The sequence below is a fragment of the Cricetulus griseus genome, chromosome 7, assembly GCF_003668045.3.
Source record: "Cricetulus griseus strain 17A/GY chromosome 7, alternate assembly CriGri-PICRH-1.0, whole genome shotgun sequence".
NCBI classification, from domain to species: Eukaryota; Metazoa; Chordata; class Mammalia; order Rodentia; family Cricetidae; genus Cricetulus; species Cricetulus griseus.
This window is the reverse complement of record NC_048600.1, coordinates 3,119,062-3,139,070: the sequence shown is the minus strand read 5'-3', so window position 1 is coordinate 3,139,070 and position 20,009 is coordinate 3,119,062. Positions and strand designations below refer to the sequence as shown.

The window sequence follows — 20,009 nt, the reverse complement described above, 5'->3', positions numbered from 1 at the left end:
CAGAAGCCATATGCATCCAGGGCAGGCACCTGCAGTAAAAGCCTGGAAGGTTGACGATCTCTCGGCGGGGGAGGAAGAGGGGGCAAAACAAGGTCTGTAATCTCGCCCCTACACCCAAGGGCCGCCCTGTGCGGGCGTGCCCGTCTGTTCCAAGAGATGAAGGGATTGTTTGCCTGCTCCAGTCCAGAGGAGGTGGGCGACGGATTCCAGAGTTGGTCGTTCATCACATGCCTGTGCTTAAGTGTCACCCTCCTGAAGTCATCTTGCACACACAGCCCGAGGACTTCGCATCGTAAAGTGGTACCCAGCCAGTGAGGACGCGCCGCTACCCTCCGGTCACCAGGGGGCGCGCGTCTCTCTGGCGCATGCGCTTTCCTGGCTTCAGAGGAAGCCGGCGCTCTTGCTTGTGACTTCCGCCTCAGTTGAGCTTCCGGCGCGAAGGTCACGGACAAGATGGTACCCCCGGTTCAGGTCTCTCCGCTGATCAAGGTGAACCCTCTTACCGTCGCTGCACGGTGCTCAGAGCCCTTGTCTGCCCCTTACCACTAACCTGACCTAGCATCGCCCACCCTCCAGACTGCTGGCTGTGGGCTCAAGGCAGTCCGGGCTGCGGCGCCACAACCTGGGCCTGGCGACCCCTGCACCCCCTGCCCTCCTGTCCCCCTCTACCCCAGCTCCTCCATCTCCGACGCCCTTACCCTCTGGTAATGCGCCTTCTGCCCTAACGTTTCTTCTGCAGCTCGGCCGATACTCAGCCCTGGTCCTCGGCATGGCCTACGGCGCTAAACGCTACAGTGAGTTCGGGGACCGCGCGTGCGGGATTGCCGGGGCCTGCAGCTCCCAGGGAGGGAGGCGACGCTGGGGCCACAGGGGAGCAGGTGGAAACCGCTACCTGGAGATTCTGGAGGGGGCATTTTCATGCAGCATTTTTAGGGAAGTTAATTGCTTCTGCTTCCCAGGTTACCTAAAACCCCGGGCAGAAGAGGAGAGGAGGGTGGCAGCGGAGGAAAAGAAGAGACTAGATGAGCTGAAGCGGATCGAGAGAGAACTGGCAGAAGGTATGGCTCGCAACCCCTACCCCTACACCCAGGTTTTCTGGAAGTAGCTGCAGTTCAGTGGACCAGGGTGGCACGTGTGTCCAGCGCTGTCCTCAGTGGAGCCCAGTGGAATGTGGGGGCCACGCTGCAGCACTGCCTTCTGAGAGGCTACCGCTGAGCAGGCTCTCTGACCCCTCCCTCTCTGTTGACTTCCTGCGATTCCAGTCAGGTGGAGGGGGCAGTGGGGATGCAAAGGATGGTTCTAGTGACAAAGTTAGGTTCTCTTGGAATGGGATTCTGCATTTTAAGTAAACTGCAATCCTGAAGTCCTCGCAGGTGGCCCAAGTGTATATAATGTGTGACAATGTCTCTTCTGGATTTTTGCCCTCAAGGTGACACCATACTCAAGTGATGCAGAGCCCATGAGCTTGCCTGTCCTTAGCCGCTGAGGATGAATAAAGCTTTGTCATGTGATGGATGCTCTGGCTTCCTGTCTTTACTGCCTTAGATGTTTGCTTCTAGGCGCCAGCCAGCTCTGCCGTTGTTTTCTGGCTTTTCATCGAGGGTTCAGAGGAGTTAATGATCATCACTGACACAGATACAAAGTGCTGCTAAGAAGCACTTGAGCAGTACAGAGGGGTGCCGTGGTAAGGCCAAGCTGGGGCTCCAAGGATGCCTAAGGAAATAGAGTGGTTTAGCCTCCTGGGTGCAGCTTGCTCTGTGAGCGAGCCTGCTTTTGTCAGCAGCTCAGGCCCTGTACAGGAGGACAGGTGGGGGTTGATGCCTTCATAATAACGTGGGTCTTGTGCCTCCCAACTCCTAATTTTCCTCTGGGGCTTGAAAAGTGACCTAAACCTAAGCTATTCAAGGAAGTTGCCCTTGCATAAGAACCCTGGGCTCTTGTATGCTGGCAGTTGTTGTTCTGGCTAGTTCATTTCAACTTGAAACAAACTAGTCACTTGGGAAGAGGAAACATCAACTGAGGAATTGTCTAGCAGATTTCTCTTTTTAATTAATTTTTAAAAATTTCATTTTGCATTCCAACCATAGTTCTCTCACCTATCTGATGACCCGCAGTCCACCCTCCCAACGGGTAAGGGCTCCCATAAGGAGTCAACAAAGTCTAGCAGGACTAAGCCCCTCCCCCCTGCACTAAGGCTAAGCATAGCATCCTGCCATAGGGAATGGACTCCCAACAAGCTAGCTCAGGCATCAGGGATAGATCCTGGTCCTGCTGCCCAGGATTGGGGCATTTTCTTTTTTTTTTCTTTTGTTTTTTTTTTTCAAGAGAGGGTTTCTCTGCAGCTTTGGAGGCTGTCCTGGAACTAGCTCTTGTAGACCAGTCTGGTCTCAAACTCACAGAGATCCACCTGCCTCTGCCTCCCCAGTGCTGGGATTAAAGGCGTGCGCCACCACTGCCCGGCTGGGGCATTTTCTTAATTGATGGTTGATGTGGGAGTGTCCAGCCCACTGGGTGATATCACCCCTGGGCAGATAGTCCTAGGTTGTGTAAGAAAGCAGGCTGAGTAAGCCAGTAAACAGCATTTTATTTATTTATTTATTTATTTGTTTGTTTGTTTGTTTATTTTAGTAAGTTGAGAAGAGCAGCATATGAATACTTCACAGCCCTGTGTTTGGTTTTAGAGGCTGAGCAAAGAGCTGCTTTCCCCCTCCACTCCCCCTAAATGGTATCCCACTATCTGGGACTCTGAGGATTAAATTTGTCCCCTCTCTCTAGTACTGTAGGCAAACTGCTGGATGCATTCTCTTTCCAGGAATGGCCCCATCCAGTTAGTGTTCTGTCAGGAGAACAAAGTCTTTGGAATCCCATGAGGGTTTTTTGTTTTTTGTTTTTCTAGACAGGGTTTCTCTGTAGCTTTAGAGACTGTCCTATAGGATTATGGTCTCTTTATTCCAGAAGACACCAAGGTAAAACACAGGCCAGAGCTAGGTTATAGAACCCAGCCAGCGCGGCCAGAACAAAAGGGCCAGGGTCCCCACGTGCAGCCCCTTAAGAAGCTCCCCTACGTCACCCTGGCTTTCCTTCACCACGCCCTTATGGGCGAGTCCCGGGTCCACCTGCTACCTGTCCCAGGACTATTGGGCGGGGCTAGGGTGTCTCCCTACACTGTCCTGGAACTCTCTTTGAAGACCAGACTGGCCTCGAACTCACAGAGATTCTGGGATCCCATGAGTTTGCTTTCTGCCAGAGTGCGTGTTTAAAAGGCGAGTCTTGTGAAGTCCCGAGGGACTTCCTCCTCTCCCTACACTACCAAGACAAAGCTGCTGACTGCGTCCTTCATGAGGGTCCCACCCAAGCATTCAGTACAAGTTACTTTAGTTGAGGCCACATCTGTTTGATCTCACCTCTGCTCACAGCCTTGACCCAGCAGTCTCAATGGATGAAATGCAATGTGCCATCAAATGATAGCAGTGTAAAACTGGCAAGTTATTTTTTCTATTTTCTGACTTGCTAGGCATACGCTTTTACTAAAGCAGATGGAACTGAATACCTGTATACACAAGCATACAAGCATAGAGCTCTGATTTCAGGCACAACTCACAAAATCCTTTGTAAAGATCTTTGGGAACTTTATCAAACCAGATAAAAATGGACTACACTGTTTAACATTCATAGTTGGCTTTAATTTGAAAAAAATCTTTAAAATTTTAAAATACTCAGTTATATTTGATCTTTCTTTTTTCTGCTTCCTAATGTCTTATACCAAACTGCTATAGGCAGAGTCCATCTCCAGTGAGTAAAAGTGGCAGGAGGGACCAGAAGCCACTAGATAGGTTTTACAGGATACAGCAGGTCGAGGATTTGGGTGCTGGACCACCGTTGCAAATTTCTGTGCCCACTGCAAAAGAAGAGAAGACTGAGTGGTCACTTGGTCTGCCTTCTATACCCAGTGTCCTCTGCTAGCACCTGTAGGTTCTCCCGGCAGGGGTTGAACTAGGTCTGTGGCCAACCCAAGCCGATTATGCTGAGCCTTACTGCTTGATCCTCTGCGGTCACAGTGCCCTGATTACTTTCAGCCCTGACCTCCAATGACCCAGAAGCTGCCTTATTCAATGTGCTCTCTCAATGGCCCTAGAGAGCCCCAGGTCCAGGGTAAACAAACCCTGGAAAAGATAAGATAATGTCACTGGGTTTCTCATCTGGGTTCAACTGAGATACAGGTCAGCAGTGTGCCAATTTAACTAATGCTTAGCCCACTGATTTTGTTTTTGCCTTTTTGTTGTGTTTTGTTCAGATTTGTTCTTTTGTTTCTGAGGATAGTTGGGCGGGGGGTGAGGGGGGAATTACAGGCATGTGCTACCATACCTGGAAAGGAACTCACTGGAACAAAAGAGCTGATAGGAGTTCAGTGAGCTTACTTCTCACGTACAGAAATATTCCTGTCTCAGTGAGAGAACATTTCGGTCTGATCTATTACCTACATGGTGAGAGCTGCCGTGCCTCTTGAAGGACAGGATAGATGAATGGGGCATTCTTTGGCTCAACTGTTGGGACATGTGAATTAGCTGCCTTTCTGATTGGTTGGTGGTTTTCTACCACATTACAGCATTGACCTAAGGGTTAACTATGAGCCCAGCCCAGTCCTCTGAGGGGCCCAGACCTTTCTTGGCTGCTATTCTGTCTTCTTCCTTTTTCTTTTCTTCCTCCAGGGCCTTGACTTTGGCCTCATACTCATCAGCTAGCGCTTTCCACTCCTTTCTGTTATTTTGCAGTCGGTCAAACATGGGCAGGATCTCTTCATGAAAACGAGAAAATTCCTAGAGGGAACTGAGAAGTCACTATGCTGTCCCACTGCTCTTGAAGGGCTCAAAGAGTAGCTCTTCAAGGCCTCAGGCTTCCCTGCTGCCAGACTCATTGGACTGAGGATGCTCTGGCATCTGCAGCATATTTTATTTTACAAGTCATAGGGACAGTGAAGTGAGGCCCCACACTCCCTGGCCCTTGTAAGATGGCTACTATCGATCCCCAGGTCACATGATCTGTGGCTTGCTACAGGCCCACAAGAGAGCTTGTTTCTCTCACCCTCAGCCTATTTCACTTGGGGCTGACCCCCTAGGCAGTGTCACCCATAGGAAGGAATCACTGACATCCCCTTTCCAGATAATCCTTGAGGAAGAGGACAAGAGAGGAGCTTGTGTGAGAAGGAGCTGTTGGGTGTAAGGATTTATGATACGGTGCTAGTGGGGTGAGCATCCCAAGAATAGAGTGGAGAATGTTGGCTGCAGTGGGATTGGGAGCTTCAACAAGCCATACAACTGCTTTCAGGTGATGGAGATGAACTGAGGGAGACTGGCCCTGCAGGAGCCACCTCCTCCTGCTTGTCTGGCTGCTTAGGACTGACTTTCCTTGGAATCACATCTGCCCTACAATGTGGGGGTCTGTCACCACCAAATGGTGTGGAGCTGAGGTGTCATGTACAGATAGGTGTCAAAAGACACCTATCTTTTGAGTCTCTCCAAGTTCCTGTCTGATGTCCTACAATCAAATAACAGAACTCAAAGACTTGGCAGTACATTGGTGCCTGACCAGCTAGTGGGAACATGGCTGCTATCATGTTCTTCAGGCTGTATTGGGATGTGCCAATGGAGAAAAGACTCAGGCTTGCCTTCTCATTTTCACAGATACCTAGTAGGTGAGTTGCAGTCACTTTGCTGAAGACAGTGTGCCTGCTGTGGTTAAAGTAGCACTCTGAGGCAGGGATATTTAAAGTGAGACCTCAAGGTGAGTAAGGACCTTCTGGGGATGTACTTAGTGCTTCTGAAGGACATTCACAAATTTTGGGACATTTGCTGAGCATGTTGAGATGGGTGCTGTGTACATCTTACCCCATCAGGTAAGGGTGGAGACCACACAAATGTCCCTGTAAGGTCACTTCTGGATCCAGCCCATTCCCTACCCACTCTTGGCCAGTCCACCCCAGCCAACATATAACACGTCTGATACGCACCTTGTACACGAAAGTACATACAAAGTCGATGAAGCCAACTTGCAGCTTGGGGAGCTCAGCTGCTTTGTTCCGGTCCATCATGGGCTGGTGGAGGAAACATGGGCAGATGACTTGGGAGCTGCTCCTCCCTATGAGACTTTGTTAGCTGGCAAAGGCCTCATTCTTGCTGAGTCTGTACCTTGCCTAAAGCCTGCTCCAATCAGTTCTTCACATTAGTAAGAGCTGGCTTGGGAGATAAAACCTTTGCCTCCCATATCCCCAAGTGGTCAACGCAAACCTATGTAGTTCCCAGTTCCTTTGTGAATAGATACCATCCCTGGTGTTAGCAGTGGGCCCACCTCTAATCCTAACAGCCTCATTGTCTATCTTGCCATGGACTACTACCTCTACTCCTCCCCCTTTCCCTAGGGTTGTCCTTCTCAAAGTTGCCCTCCCTGGACTGCCCTGCCTAGTGTATGTACTGTGCAACTGCATAGACCCTGGGGGCTCTTGCTTGTGAGCTGCAACCTGGATCTTCCAATTTTTCATGATTTCTGTCCTACAAGATGCCAAATTACCCATGCTCATGTCAAGGAACCCACGAATCAAGGTTAAGACTCAAGGGCCTTAAATTCCTGGTGTCTGGAACACTACCTAATTCACATGTCTAATTCACATGTCAAGATGGAAGCTCTGGAAGCAACACTCACAATGGGCTGTTGATCCAAGACCGTTCTCTCCAAGTCCCCTTGTTCCCAGAACTCAGCAGCCACCAGAAGAGCCACCTGAGCACACACAAAGGTTATAGTGGGGCTCTATGTTCAGGAGCAGTAGGCCCTCCCCGTGAAGCTCTGCTGGCAGTGTTCATTTGGTGCCTCTCACTGCTGTACCCAGACAATACTTCAAAAACCAGTAACATTTCCCTGTAGCTCCCTAGGTGAAGACCCAGAGTGGCCTGTGAAGGGTTACTGAGTCCAGATGGTCATGAGTCCTGACCTTGCTCTGGACTTCCCAGGGCTTGGTAATAGCAGACAGGTCACATGCAGTCATCATCATGGCCCTGTGGACAGACAGAGCAGACTACATGTCCTTCTGAGAACAGAGTGAACACATTTTTTCAGCATCTCTGAGACAGCCCTGGGGAAAGTGCTGGTCTTGAGCCACCACCTTGTAGGTGAAGCAGGAGAGTTGAGGATGAAGCAAGCGATGATGAAGGGTCCTAATTGATGCTGAACTCTGTCCTCGAATCTCGCAACAGGCTGCTCCAGTGCCTTTGTTCAGCTCAGTGAGAGCTGCTCTAGTTTTGGAGTCCCCTACCCCTGGGGTTAGGGAGGTCGGCAGGGCTAACTGGTCAACCATAGGACCACCACTTACATGACTATCTCCTTTCGGGTGGTCTCCAGGGATAAGTACTCTATCCAACTTTTCTTGTCTTCATAGTTCTTAGATTCATCCACAATCTTCTGGAACATTGTTCTCTTCCTGATCCCAAAAGGAAGGGAGGAGTGGGTGACATATCGGTCACGGCTATCTATGTCTGCTGAGGGCTCCACCCACCCCTCCTGCCTGTGATGCATTCTTACTTGAAGTAGAGGGCCAGGTCAGTGGCAATGATGGCAATGTCCATGAGGTGGATCACATGTTCATGCTGCCGCCGGTTCAGGTTCTGGTAGATGTTCAGGCTCTGTGTGGACCATCAGTTTGTGTTGGGCTGTGGCAGATGTTGCCTGTAGTACCCTTGCTTTTGACTCTCGGGGTCTACTCTGTCTACTCCCCTCACTCTAACCTGGCCTTTGCCTACGCGATGCCACATCAGTCTCTAAGCAAGGATAGCCATCTCTATCCTCTGCCTAGGAGGGTCCTGGGTCAGCTATATTTGCCCATTTATAGATGTCATACATGCTACTGGCCATTCCTGGCTACTTCCCCTTGAAAGTCATTCTACCCCATGCTGGAACATCTTTAGATGGGAGCCTATCCTGTAGCACCTCACACTGATAAATCCCTGTTGCCCAGGGCCTCCTGCCTGCCTGCCACAGCCCAGAGGAGGACCCATCACCAAATCAGGAACAAACCTCCTCTGCCAACAGAAACTTCCCAAATTCCAGGTGGTGCCGTTCTAGAATTGAGGAGCCATGTAACTTGGCTAGAGGATTCTGGGATCTGTTGCATATTTTATTTAAAAAGAAGACACAACAAAATGTTAGAAGGCAGTAAGATGGGTCTGACCCACCTGGAACTGTGCCTTCAAGGTAGCCCTTCTAAGTCCTGACTGCCAGACTTCAAAGACTGACCCCTAAGGGAGCTTGATTTATGGTTTGCCATGCCCATCGAGAACCTGCCCTCCCCACAGCCTACTTCATCTGGTACAGGTTGTTGGTGCCACGGTGGTCAATGTCGTGGCACAGGCCAGCTGTAACCATGGCAAAGGCCTCCAGGTCTGTGTAATAGCTCTTCAGTTTGCCTGTCTGTGGAGAGAAGTCCAGTTCAGGGTCCTTCCACTGGCCCAGCTATCTGGCTCCAGAAAGCAGAGGTTGAAGGGAATGTGGGGCTGGCCCAAACCCATTCTTTTGCCCACCCTGGTCCCTTCCACCCATTGCCAGGACTGGACAAGCACAACGGATATCCTTGGACTGGAAAGTAGTTAGCAGTGGTCTTAGCCCCAGCACCACGAATCATCTTACCCCATCCCATCTACATACATACCATGAGTAGCGTAAACATGGTTTGGGCTACATTGAAACCGTGGCGCCAGTTGTGGTAGGTAATTCTCCGATAGGCTTTGCTGACAGAGAACAGGAACCGCACCAGGACCTGGGGGAGCAGAGGACATGTAGGCTCTAGGACCCACACATGAGTCTACAGAACAACACTTGAGAATCCACCCAAGCCTTGAAAACTGCTTGTAGTGGAGCTTGCCATGCCCATTTTCCTGTTTCCTACTTCTAACTTGTTGGCCTCAGAACCCTTGTTCCTTGTTCCCATTGGACCCTTTCTGTTTGGGAAGGGCTCTCACATAGTAGAGCTAAGAACAGCTCCAGCCATTGGAAACTATCTCCATGGCCCAGACCCACAATGGAAAGAGGACCCCTGGAATGTGAGATACTTTGAGAAACAAACTAAAAAGAAAAACAAAACAAAAACATTAGTTTTAGGCCTGAATGTTTGAATGGATCCAATATGTGGTCTGTGAACAAGAAGGTGGAACACCCTGACATTTTCTTAGAGAAAGGGCATGCGGCCTAAGGAGGTGCTCTGCTATTTCCATTATGATATTTAAGGTCAAATAATTATTTGGAAATATTTTGATCCTGGTGATGTTTTTGCACAATTTTCTTTCTGTTCTGTTTCCCTTAGAATTTAGTAAAACTTCTTTCTGGAAGCCTGCCACTCTTGTTTTCTGGGGAGCATGAGAGACTATTCATTCCTTACGTGGGCTGTGGGGACACAGGTGTGGAGGTGGATGCGAGACAGAGTGAGAAGCTCGGAGAGAGAGCAGAGTGGTGGGGCTCTGAGCTGGAATAACCTTCCCTTCCTCCTGGTGGTGATTCCTGAGGGCTCTCCTGTAGGCAAACCTAGAGGACGCTGTGTGTTTTCTATTCTGGTAAGCAGCTGCTGCAATTCCCTCAGGATCCTATGACAAACTTCCTATTTTTCCATAAGTAGGTAAAGGATGCTCCAATTAAAATGTTTGGAACACCTAATAAAGAAACTTTCCATCCATCCATCCATCCATCCATCCATCCATCCATCCATCCATCCAATCACTTATTCTAGGTATGTTTGATATTTCACTGATTCTATGATGGACATGTTTGCCACCAACACTTTCAGCAGGACACATGGACCCCCCGCCCCCCAGTGGCACATGCCTTTCACCTCCTTGAGGATTTGTAACCCTTAACCACCCCTCCACCTCCTCTTGTTCTGGAACCTCCAGCTGTATCTTCCCACCTCCTGGGGGATCTGGAACTTTCGGACTACACCCAGCTCATAGTACATCTGGATGCCACATTTGACGAGCTCCAACTCAGTGCACTCCAGATCAGAGAAGTGGAATTCATAAATGTCAAACTTGGTAGGCCCTGGGAGTTCTTCTTTCTGTAAGAGAGATTACAGGCTGAAAGAAGCAGGCCCTACCACATCCCCACTGGTTCTTAACCTTTCTTTTTTTCTTAACCCTTGTCCAAGCAAACACTCGGATATCTCTGGTGTTGTTGGTCTTCCATTTACTCAAACTTACAGCTAGGTCACTCATTGTCCCAACCCTTCCTATTCTATTGTTTCCACCCACCAGGTGACCCTACTGTGAGAAGCTTGCCTGACTTGGTAGCAGTGACGTTGGAAAAGCAAACAAAGATACATACATGAAAAGTTACTGAGGCACATATATGGATTCAGACCTACCCATATGGACACATGGGCACATATGTACACACTCACAGCACACAGAGACATTGGTGTTTAGGAGATGTTGAATTCATTAATAAACTCCAAAACTATCCAGTAAGACACACAGGTGACAGAAAAAGGTAGGTGTCTCGTAACTGTCAAGTTGATGTAGGGATATTGTCTGGGAGACACACAGACATGTGTCTATATGTGCCTATACACACACATGCATGAATACACAAGTGCACACAGAAGTATGTAAACACATAAACACAGATATATCTAAACTAGGGGCTGTAGCACATGGTTACTCCTGTAGGGAGGCAGCACAGATGGACACGTGGCCTGAGTTGTGCCTGCGGAAGCTAAAACATGGATAGTTCTGGGAAACACAGAGAAGGCAGAGAGAGACATTCAGCAGGGCAGATATCAAGTAAGCTCCATCTGGACACTCCCAGAGCCAGTATTGTCACCTCTGTTGGGGAGTGTTGACATTCCTACACAGGTAGCACTAATGTCCTGAGAGGATGCTGTGTGTGCAGGGCTCTCTCCTGCTCGTCAGGGGAGCTTGTGCCCACTGGAAGCAGGTTCTCACCAAGATTTTCCCCAGCTCATCCTCCTCACAGTCAGCAGGCTCTTTCCCCAGGCGATCCCTTGTTGGCTAACAGAGAACAACAGGTGAATTGTGGGACTGAGTGATAGTGCCACTTTACCCTATATGACAGAGTGACAGCTTCACTTATACTCCAAATCATAGGCTGACAATATCACCTTTACCCAAGGAATGACAGGCTGACAGTAACCCCTTAATTCCACAAGTGTTACATAGTGAATTCATTATCATTCCCCCACAACAGATAAGGTGATAGGGTCATCTTTACCCTATGACTATGACAAAGTGACTGTTTAGCCTTCACCTCATGTGACAGAATTGCAGTATCCTGCTCAGCCCTAAGTGTGTCAGTGGTGGTGTCACCTCTACCCATGTGTCAGTGACAACATCACCTTCACCCTGTAAATGTCACAGAATGATGGTGTGCCATTGTGGAATGTATTGAACACAGGGCTCCTGATCATTAAAAGACAGCAGTCAGCTTGTGTTCAGACATCCTCAATTCCAGATGTAAGTGGTCAGTTTCTGGGAACTCCAACTTTCTTTACTTTCCCTGTGCAGTCCTTAGTAACACATGGATTACAGATAGGAAGGCTCTGGTCACACCTGCTCACCGCTTAGGATGATCCATAGGGGCAGTGTCTGGGTTGTACAGTGTGTAGTATTAGAGTTAGACCTGGCCTAGTCCCCAGGGATATGTTCTTATCACCTAACTCCCTGCCTCCCTAGACAGAGGGGCCCCATGGAATGCCAGGCACAGTACCAAGATTTCCTGGATTTCATCTTTGTCGCATTTCACATGGTACAGAACCATGTCCTGGGCGATGTCCTTACGGTTCTCCAACTTGTTCATCTTGTCATAGGTGTCGGTATTCAGCACTGACCATCCCAGGAACTGTGTCAGAGACTGGGGGTAGACAGCAGTGTCAGCCCATTACTAATCACTCTGGTAAATGTTTACTATGTTCTATACCTGTGGCTCGGTGGCCAGTTTCCCAGACTACTACAGTACACTGGTTGCCCCTGAATGAGCCCTCCAGAGACAGAACTTTGGAAACTATCCTTGTCCCCTTCTCCCTGACTTCATGCTAAACAGGTGTGGAGAGGGTCAACACTCACTGATGTCCAAAACCATCATAGATGGACACATTGGCCCACTTGTGGTACAGGATACTTAACCTCCATGAGAACTTCATCCTGGTCATCAAAGGGCTTCCCGTCTTTCCTGTTGTAGAAGGTCGCCACCCCCACAATCTCCTCCTTCTTGTTAACAATGGGCATGGAGAGAACGTTCTTGATCACCCACCCAGAATCATCCAGGGGCCCCTCCTACATGGAGCAGAGAAAGAATGAGGTCTGGTAAGATTGGGTGCCTGGGGGTGAGGATAGACCCCACTTTCTCTGCCCTCGAGCTGTGTTCAGAGCTTGAAGCTGCGTCTTCCCTCTCACTTGTCTGTGAACTTCATGCTCATGGGCTTTGCGTCATAATCTTCTGGACTGGAGGAAGCCATTTCCCCACCGAGTAAACACCAGCGGATGTGAGGGCTCTAGTCCCCACCAGTGCTTCTTAGAAGTACTCTGAAGTCTTGCTCTCAAAGCATTTACTAATTGATCAGCATATGGACCCTCCACTTTACATTGGACTTTGAACATTATGTAGTTGGTTTATTTTGTCTTCAGATATGAAATATGGCCAGTTCCTCCAAGAGGCTGTCAGTGACAAAGTGTGTTCCTACTAACATGACCTCCCTCAGAAAACTGATATGTGGCCCTAGGCATGTTTATCCAAACCCCAGATGAAGATAGGTAGAGCAGAGAAACTCTAAACCCTCCTAGTCCCAGCCCAGAGAACTTCACAAGACCAGGTTCAATCAAGTGATACCAAAGAAAATTAAGCTGAGTTCTACCAGGGTTGATTGAGCCCAAAGATTAGCTGATTTCCTGGGCACATAATGAAGACAAGCTGAGCCCAGATGAACCCTTTGAAGATAAACTAAGACCAGACTAGACCAGCTGAGACCAGACAGGATCCACTTAGCCCAGATAAGCTTTTCTGAGTCCAGCCAAGATCAACTGAGACCAGATAGGGTCAGCTGAGACAAGACAAGATCACCCAAGTCCAGTCAAGATGGACTGAAACTAACAGCCCACATAAAATCAGCTCAACTGTAGACTTGGAAGCACAAATACACATTTATTGTATGGTTTCTCAGTCACTGAGAACTAAATTGTTTCTTTTATTTTTCTTTTGCTTTTTGAGACAAAATCTCACTCTTTAGTCCAGGTTGGCCTGGGACTAATTTGCCGCAATCCTTCTGCCTCAGCCTTCTGAGTGATAGGATTACATATATGAGTGAAGTTGTTTTATTTGTGTCCGTCATACACATGTGTGCATGTGGAGGCCAGAAGTTCATGTTGAATGTTTTCCTCTATTGCTTGTCACTTCATTTCGTGAGCTAGGGCCTCTCACTGAAACTGGAGCTCACTGATTGGCTATATTAGCTGGCCACTAAACCCAAGATCATCTTGTCTTGCCTACTCTCACCCCCCCCCAACCTAGCACTGGGATTATATGTAAACATGCTACCATATCTATTTTATTTTTTCCCCATGGGTGCTGGGGATCTGAACTCAGATCCTCGTGTTTCCTTCCATAGACAACACTTTACCTACTGAGCCCCAGCCCCACAACGTTGTCCCTTAAGTGGAAAAACCTAATTCAACCCACTATATACACCCCCTTTTCAAGGAAAATGCAGTTTCTAACAATGAGTAGGCAGATTACCTGAAAGCTGAACATTTCATCAGCTGAAGCGTTCATGATGTTACAGATCTGGGAAGGATCAGAAGCAATGCCATTCTGAGCCGCTGCACCCTTAGACACAAGCACTAGTCTACTTAGCCTTGCTATTGGAGCGGAGCCTCTAATGGGGCAAGATGAGCAGCAGCTAGCAGAAGGGCTAATGGGAGGCGGCAGGCCAACAGGCATTGCAGCACTGACAACTACAGGCCAAGGCCTGGAGGGGAGCACTCACAAAGCCACTTTCTGCTACATAAGTTGGAAGGCCACTGGCCAGGGCCCAGTGGTCAGCTGGGGGTGTGCTGTGGGAAAAGAACAGAGGTCAGGAATAGATGCTTGGATTGCTGGATGAAACAGTGTCTGAGTTCACTTAGTTCCCTTCTCTGAGCTCAGGTGGGGTGGGGCTGGGAAAGTGATGAGAGCTGCAGGACAGGTGGAGGTTCCTCCCATGGTTCACGTTGCAGGGAGGCTCCTGACTTCAGCTGGCCTCTGGAGAGTCAGTGTTGCCTACCTGTCCTGCAGCCCTGATACCTGAATCCTACTCCCTTCGTGGAGCCACTGACCCTATAGTCATAGGACCGTTGTCCCTCTAGGCCTGTGCTCTGTACTAGACTTTCCTTTGAAGTCTACTTTACCTGCCAGGGCTGAGATGGTTGCGTTGCTGCTGATAGGGCCACCTGGACAGCTCACCTGACTGCTTCAGATAGCTAAGTGCCTTAGGCTGGTCACTTCCTGTTCATCTGCTCATGTTCCTCCTCACTGTCCTGGGAAGGCCCTGCTGGCTCTACATAGGTGCTCCAGAGATAACTAATCCAGAGGTTGGGTTTGAGGATGTTCCATGCTGGGGAGAGCCACTTGTCAAACCCCAGCACTTACGGAATGACTTTGATATCTTCCTTGCCATGGAGTATATAATCAATGACTTTGTAGAAGACAATTTCCTGAGAAAGAAAACACATCGTGTAGGGAAAAGAGAACAGCGCCCATTCAGACACATCAAGCACAGCACCAATGTGATTATATATGTATGTCTGTGTCTGGTGTGTGTGTGTGTGTGTGTGTGTGTGTGTGTGTGTGTGTGTGTATCCATACATTCTCTCTCTCTCTCTCTCTCTCTCTCTCTCTCTCTCTCTCTCTCTCTCTCTCGCACTCATACTCATAGATATATACTGCACAGCCAGGTTTAGATCTATCCTTTCTATATCACATTTAGCCTCTCACCTACTTGGCCCATAACCCACACATACACTAAAATTCATGTGTAAATATGTCAATATCTGTAGGAGCTCCAACAAGCTAAAGCAGATCTAGAGAGTCCACCCTCATTGGGGCAGTGCAGGCTGATGAGAGCAGATAGGTATTTGAGGCTACCCCATTTCCCCATCCTCTTCATGGATTTGGATCCAGGGTAGCCAGATGTGGGGTGCTTCCCACCTGTCAGCTTCACTTACCCGGCCATCGGGTGTTCGTGGGCCTGAGTATGGCTGGGCTTCCCCCATCAGCACAGGCCAGATGTCAAAGAATTCCTGGGCAGAGAAGAACAGAGAAGGGAACACTCAGCCTATGAGCTGGGCCACACTGGGAAGGAGGCACCTGAAAGTTTGCAACCTCACCTTCTCTTTGGTCATGTCCAGGAGGCCCACTGAGTACCGGTCACAGTTTAGATAGGCCCGAACAGTGTAGAAGGCCTTGTGGAACTGCCTTTCGATGTCTGTCAGCTCTTCAAATACCTTATTGGCCGACCAGAGAAGCACCTGGAGGGGTGGCACACATGTTGGTCTGTGGCTCCACCTGTCTGGCCTCAGAAGCTTTGGAGTCCACTCAGTCTTGGTATCACACACACTTCAAGTGTAATTCTTGCAGGGTGCCCAGCTGGCCCTGAATCCTAGGAGGACACTGACTGATGGTGTGTAACTCAAGGTTTTCTGTGAATACAGGCTTACCTGTGTCTTGACTCCAGAGGGAGCCTGGAAACCTACTGGATGATGAGTTCTCCAGGCTTGCTTAGGCTGTATCGCTGACACTTACTACCTAGAGCTGGCTTCATGCTCAGTGAATGAGCAAATGAGTGGAAACTGAAGTCACTGTGAGCTTAAGAGGCAAAGATTCAAGTAATCATTCTCATCTACTCTGCAGTTAGCCCAGGGGCACCATGGTTTGCAGTGTGAACAGCAGATACTTCCATGTCTCAGCAAAGTGAATTTGAAAGTGACTATTTTGTTAATACCTACATAGGTCCTGGGCCAGTCCAGGTGCCAGAATCTCCTTCCATAAGTCCAGGCAATGGGAACTTGTGTTCTCAAACACAAGTCTCTCAAGGTATACCACCAGCCCAGTCAGTCCTCTGACTCACAGTGGGCCTGGTCCATAGCACAGTCCCTTCTCCATGGGCCTTCCTTGGGGGCTTCTCACTGCCAGTTCTTCTTGGACCTGATGAACTCATTTCTCCATATTCCTCCCAGGGGGAGGTAGCCTTTCCCAGTCTCCATCTTAATTGGGACACCCAGCTCCTATTGCTGCAGGAGCAACCCTTTCAATCCATGCACCCTGGCCTCTGGCTCCCACATGTTCACATTCAATGCTTCCCACACTACTTGCAACTTCCCAGGAGACATGAACCTTGACAGCCTCAGAACTGTATTTTCACCTTCATATCAGCAGCCCAACCCTGGACATCTTAAACCTCAGTGCTCAGCCCTGAGATCTTGGTCCAAGCTGTCCCAGGGCCAACTTTGCCTCTAAACATTCCAGCCCTGCCTCATTCATGGGTGATTTCTGTTCACTGGTTATACACCTCAGCCATGCTTCTCCATGACAAAGCTGAAGTGTGGCCACTCTGCTTTGATAGTCTAGGGACTGAAAGGCACATGGGCTCCTTAAAATGTGGGGAGTTGTTGTATCTCAGAAGAATACCTGACTGACTGTATGTGTATGTATGTGAGCACATCTGTGTGCATGTGTGAAGAGAAAGATTATGTAAGCCTGTGAGTGTGCATGTGTGGCTGTGTAAGTGCATGAATCTTGAGTGTGAGCATGAGTATGTGTGAGCAAAGGAGCAAGTATGTGAGTCACCATGCCTCTGCCCCATAGATATTCCTGGAGCTGTATTTCCTAGGTAGCCAGAGTCAACCCTTCACTGGTGTTCAAGGCGTGTGTCACAGCTGCTGGCTGTACTGTTACAGTGCAGGCAGATTCAACCATATATTTGATTTTGGAGTCATATGAGAGTTGGTAGCTCAAACTATTCTCTCAGAGAGAGAGACAGAGTAAGGAGATCACAGCACAGGGTCCAAGGCTAGCCTCCCTTTCTCTTGCCCTCTTTAGAGGTCTCCTGCCACCTTCCCTGGGTAGCTTGGTTCCTCTAAAAATTGCATTCTTCTGTGAATGCCATCACGTACCCAGTTGGGGAAACAAGGTCAGTGGAGACTCTGAGGAAATGAAGGACCAGAGAGGAGAGGCATACCCAAGGTGGTCTGACTGACATCCATACAAGTCCTCTGTTCTTTTTCCCTTGTTCTCATTTTTGCCTTTCCAATGGTCTCTGACATACACAGAAATCAAAGAAAGATCAAGCCCATGTCATTGCCTGGGTCAGATCAGGACCCCAGGGTTGCTCTACCATGGTCAACATCCTTGGCTTGCCCTACAGCCCTCCTGACCTATGATCACAGTGCTTGGTACTTTCATGTCAGCAGCTTTGTCCATGTCTCATACAGCATGCTTTGGGGGCAGCAGCAGCATGCTTTGTTGGGGTACAGCATCCCCATCAGGAGCTCTTCCTGTGGGAGCAGCACCCAAGTTTTGCATCTCCCTCCCTAAATGGTGGGCACCTACTGCTGAGGCCTCCGTTCTACTCTATGGCTGAGGAGCCCTCGGCTTAGCCCTTGCCAGCCTCTTCTTCCTCTTTCTACCTTTTCTTCCTTTCTACCCAGATACTTACCTCTTCCAAGTAGCCTATCTCAGGCTTACCCCAACCAATACAAAATAGAACATCCTTGGTTGTAAGCAAGACAGGAGTGTCCAAGGTTAGTACCAGAGCCTCTGTGGAAAGGCACTCAGGACAAAACCATAGGAGCAATTGGACATTTTATTATTATTATTATTGGGGGGGGGGTTGAGACAAGGTTTCTCTGTGGCTCTGGATGTTGTCCTGGAACTAGCTCTTGTAGAACAGGCTGGTCTCAAACTCACAGAGATCTACTTGACTCTGCTTTCTGAGTGCTGGGACTAAAGGGGTGCACCACCACCACTCAGCACACTTGGACTTTTCAGGATGTTAGGAAACCATATTCATATGAGACTTTTTACTTTAAAATATGGGAAACTGTCTTCCTATATTTTCTAGTTCCAAGTCTTAATCCTATCATCCCCTTGGAATTGGTTCTTACACAAGAGTTGAGATTAGGTTTGTTTTCTTTCTGCAGTATGTAGATAGACATCTACCATGTTGTGTGTTCTTGGTACTTTTGTGAAAAAAATTAATTGATTTGGTTCCATTTCTGGGCTCACTTCCTATTGACTGAGCTATCTGTTTTTATAATAGTACTAGGCTGTTTTGATTACTATAGCTTTGCCATCTATTTTGAAATCTATGGTTGGTATGGGTCACAGGGCTGAGCAGTAGGGAGTCTATGAGTGGTGCTTCTGGGCCTTAGTAGCAACATCTGCATGATATCAATTCTCTTGGATGACTCTAATAGGAGAACAATCTGTCTCTAGCAAAACTTACCTATAGGAGGCCTGTATTCAGGAATGTTTCCTCGTAGGCCTGAACTCTGAGTCTCCTCAGCCTGATGTAGTGATTTGAATGCTAATGCCCTACATCGTCTTATATATTTGAATATGTAAGTTGGTAGAACTTGTTGGAGGAGGTATGTCACTGGGGCAGGCTTTGAGGTTTCAAAATACTTGTGCAATTTCCTGTGTTCTCTCTCTCTCTCTCTCTCTCTCTCTCTCTCTCTCTCTCTCTCTCTCTCTCTCTCTGCCCCTTACTTAAGAATCAATTTATAAACTCTCAGCTTTTCTAACTGCCATGCCTTTGCTCTGCTATTATGGACTCCAACCCTCTGAAACTACAAGCCCAGCTGAAACACTATTTTACAAGTTGCCTTTGTCCATCATGTTTTATCACAGCAATAGGAAAGCAACTAAGACACCTACCTGGTCCTCTCTAGCATCAGTAGTGTGGCCCTCACTTCATGGTGCACTAAGAACTGGTTGTCAAATATCTAGGAATCTTGGGAGTTAGGTGTCAAAAACCGCCCTTATTAAAATTGAATCATGTGAACTTATAAGTTAAAATATTAAACTAAGAACAGAGATAAAGCCAGGTATGATGGCTCATTCTAATAATCCTGGCACTCAGTTAGCCTCTCAAGATAGCAGTCATGAGGGAGAGAGGCAAAATGACCTCCATCTGTAGCAAAGGACATGTCTGGACCTTTGGACTGGAGAGACCAGTTTTTAGGGCTGCAATGGCCTAGGCTGGGTCTCCCCTGGATGGTTTCTCCTAGTTTGGGTGAATGACACTGGCCTTCTGGTATTTCTGGGCTCAAACAACAAACTCTTAGTAGGCTATGTCTGCCATGTTACCCATGGCATGCCCAGGGACCCTTGGGGAGCAGGACTTGGAGTAGGTATAAGAACATTCTTCATGGTTATAGAAGAATGGGAACTTCCAGGACAGGGACAGGAATGTTTGTAATCAACTGTTAGTTATAAGGATGCAGACTGAGAATCAGTGACTTAAGCTTATCGGGAAATCAAGGACATGAGGACTCCACCAATATGAGAAGGAGATGAGGTGAGCCATAGAGAAACCAGCTCACCTGCAATTGAGCCCACAGAGTAAGCAGTGGGAAAAGATGGTAGCCAGTGCTTGAAGGCCAGTAGTGGTCCAGGCCCAGTCTTAGGGGCCTACACTTTTGTGGGTTTTACTTGCAGGAACTCAGCAGACTATGAGATAAAAAGTCGAAAGGAATCCTCCTGTTTCACAAGGAGAAAGGAGCTAGCTTGGTCATCCCATGTGCTCTAGTGGTAAGCCTGCCAATCACCCCAAGGAAGGGGTGTTAGACATCAGCCACTTCTCTAGTCTTCATGTCTCACCCAAGGTTGGGGCCGGGGTGTGGGGGGAATAGTTGGGAAGGTCACAGGAACAGATTTAATTAGAAGGTTGCTGCATGCATTCTACAGGCAGGTTCCATTTCAATATGATACCA

General features: G+C 48.4%; 2 protein-coding genes across 2 annotated transcripts in view; one reads left to right on the top strand and one right to left on the bottom strand.

Annotated features, from left to right (window-relative positions):
• The first annotated feature begins 347 nt into the window (after positions 1 to 347).
• Atp5me (ATP synthase membrane subunit e) lies at positions 348 to 1,516 on the top strand. Its single transcript, XM_027425995.2, has 4 exons — positions 348 to 489; positions 740 to 794; positions 960 to 1,058; positions 1,430 to 1,516. Exons 1-4 carry the CDS (start codon positions 454 to 456, stop codon positions 1,447 to 1,449), a joined length of 210 nt encoding a protein of 69 aa, XP_027281796.1. The 5' UTR covers positions 348 to 453; the 3' UTR covers positions 1,450 to 1,516.
• Positions 1,517 to 3,667: 2,151 nt separating this feature from the next.
• Pde6b (phosphodiesterase 6B) overlaps positions 3,668 to 20,009 on the bottom strand; it is a 49,513-nt gene continuing 33,171 nt past the window's right edge. Inside the window, exons 6-24 of the mRNA XM_035448007.1 lie at positions 15,405 to 15,545; positions 15,243 to 15,317; positions 14,668 to 14,732; positions 14,027 to 14,093; positions 13,777 to 13,824; positions 12,171 to 12,320; positions 11,755 to 11,898; positions 10,974 to 11,039; positions 9,941 to 10,087; positions 8,693 to 8,800; positions 8,345 to 8,454; positions 8,062 to 8,149; positions 7,570 to 7,670; positions 7,361 to 7,468; positions 6,983 to 7,046; positions 6,697 to 6,771; positions 6,008 to 6,091; positions 4,661 to 4,817; positions 3,668 to 3,898 (exon numbers count right to left, since the gene is read on the bottom strand). Of these exons, the coding sequence (XP_035303898.1) occupies positions 3,837 to 3,898; positions 4,661 to 4,817; positions 6,008 to 6,091; positions 6,697 to 6,771; positions 6,983 to 7,046; positions 7,361 to 7,468; positions 7,570 to 7,670; positions 8,062 to 8,149; positions 8,345 to 8,454; positions 8,693 to 8,800; positions 9,941 to 10,087; positions 10,974 to 11,039; positions 11,755 to 11,898; positions 12,171 to 12,320; positions 13,777 to 13,824; positions 14,027 to 14,093; positions 14,668 to 14,732; positions 15,243 to 15,317; positions 15,405 to 15,545 (1,860 nt within the window). The 3' untranslated portion in view covers positions 3,668 to 3,836. The remainder of the gene's footprint in view (positions 3,899 to 4,660; positions 4,818 to 6,007; positions 6,092 to 6,696; positions 6,772 to 6,982; positions 7,047 to 7,360; positions 7,469 to 7,569; positions 7,671 to 8,061; positions 8,150 to 8,344; positions 8,455 to 8,692; positions 8,801 to 9,940; positions 10,088 to 10,973; positions 11,040 to 11,754; positions 11,899 to 12,170; positions 12,321 to 13,776; positions 13,825 to 14,026; positions 14,094 to 14,667; positions 14,733 to 15,242; positions 15,318 to 15,404; positions 15,546 to 20,009) is intronic.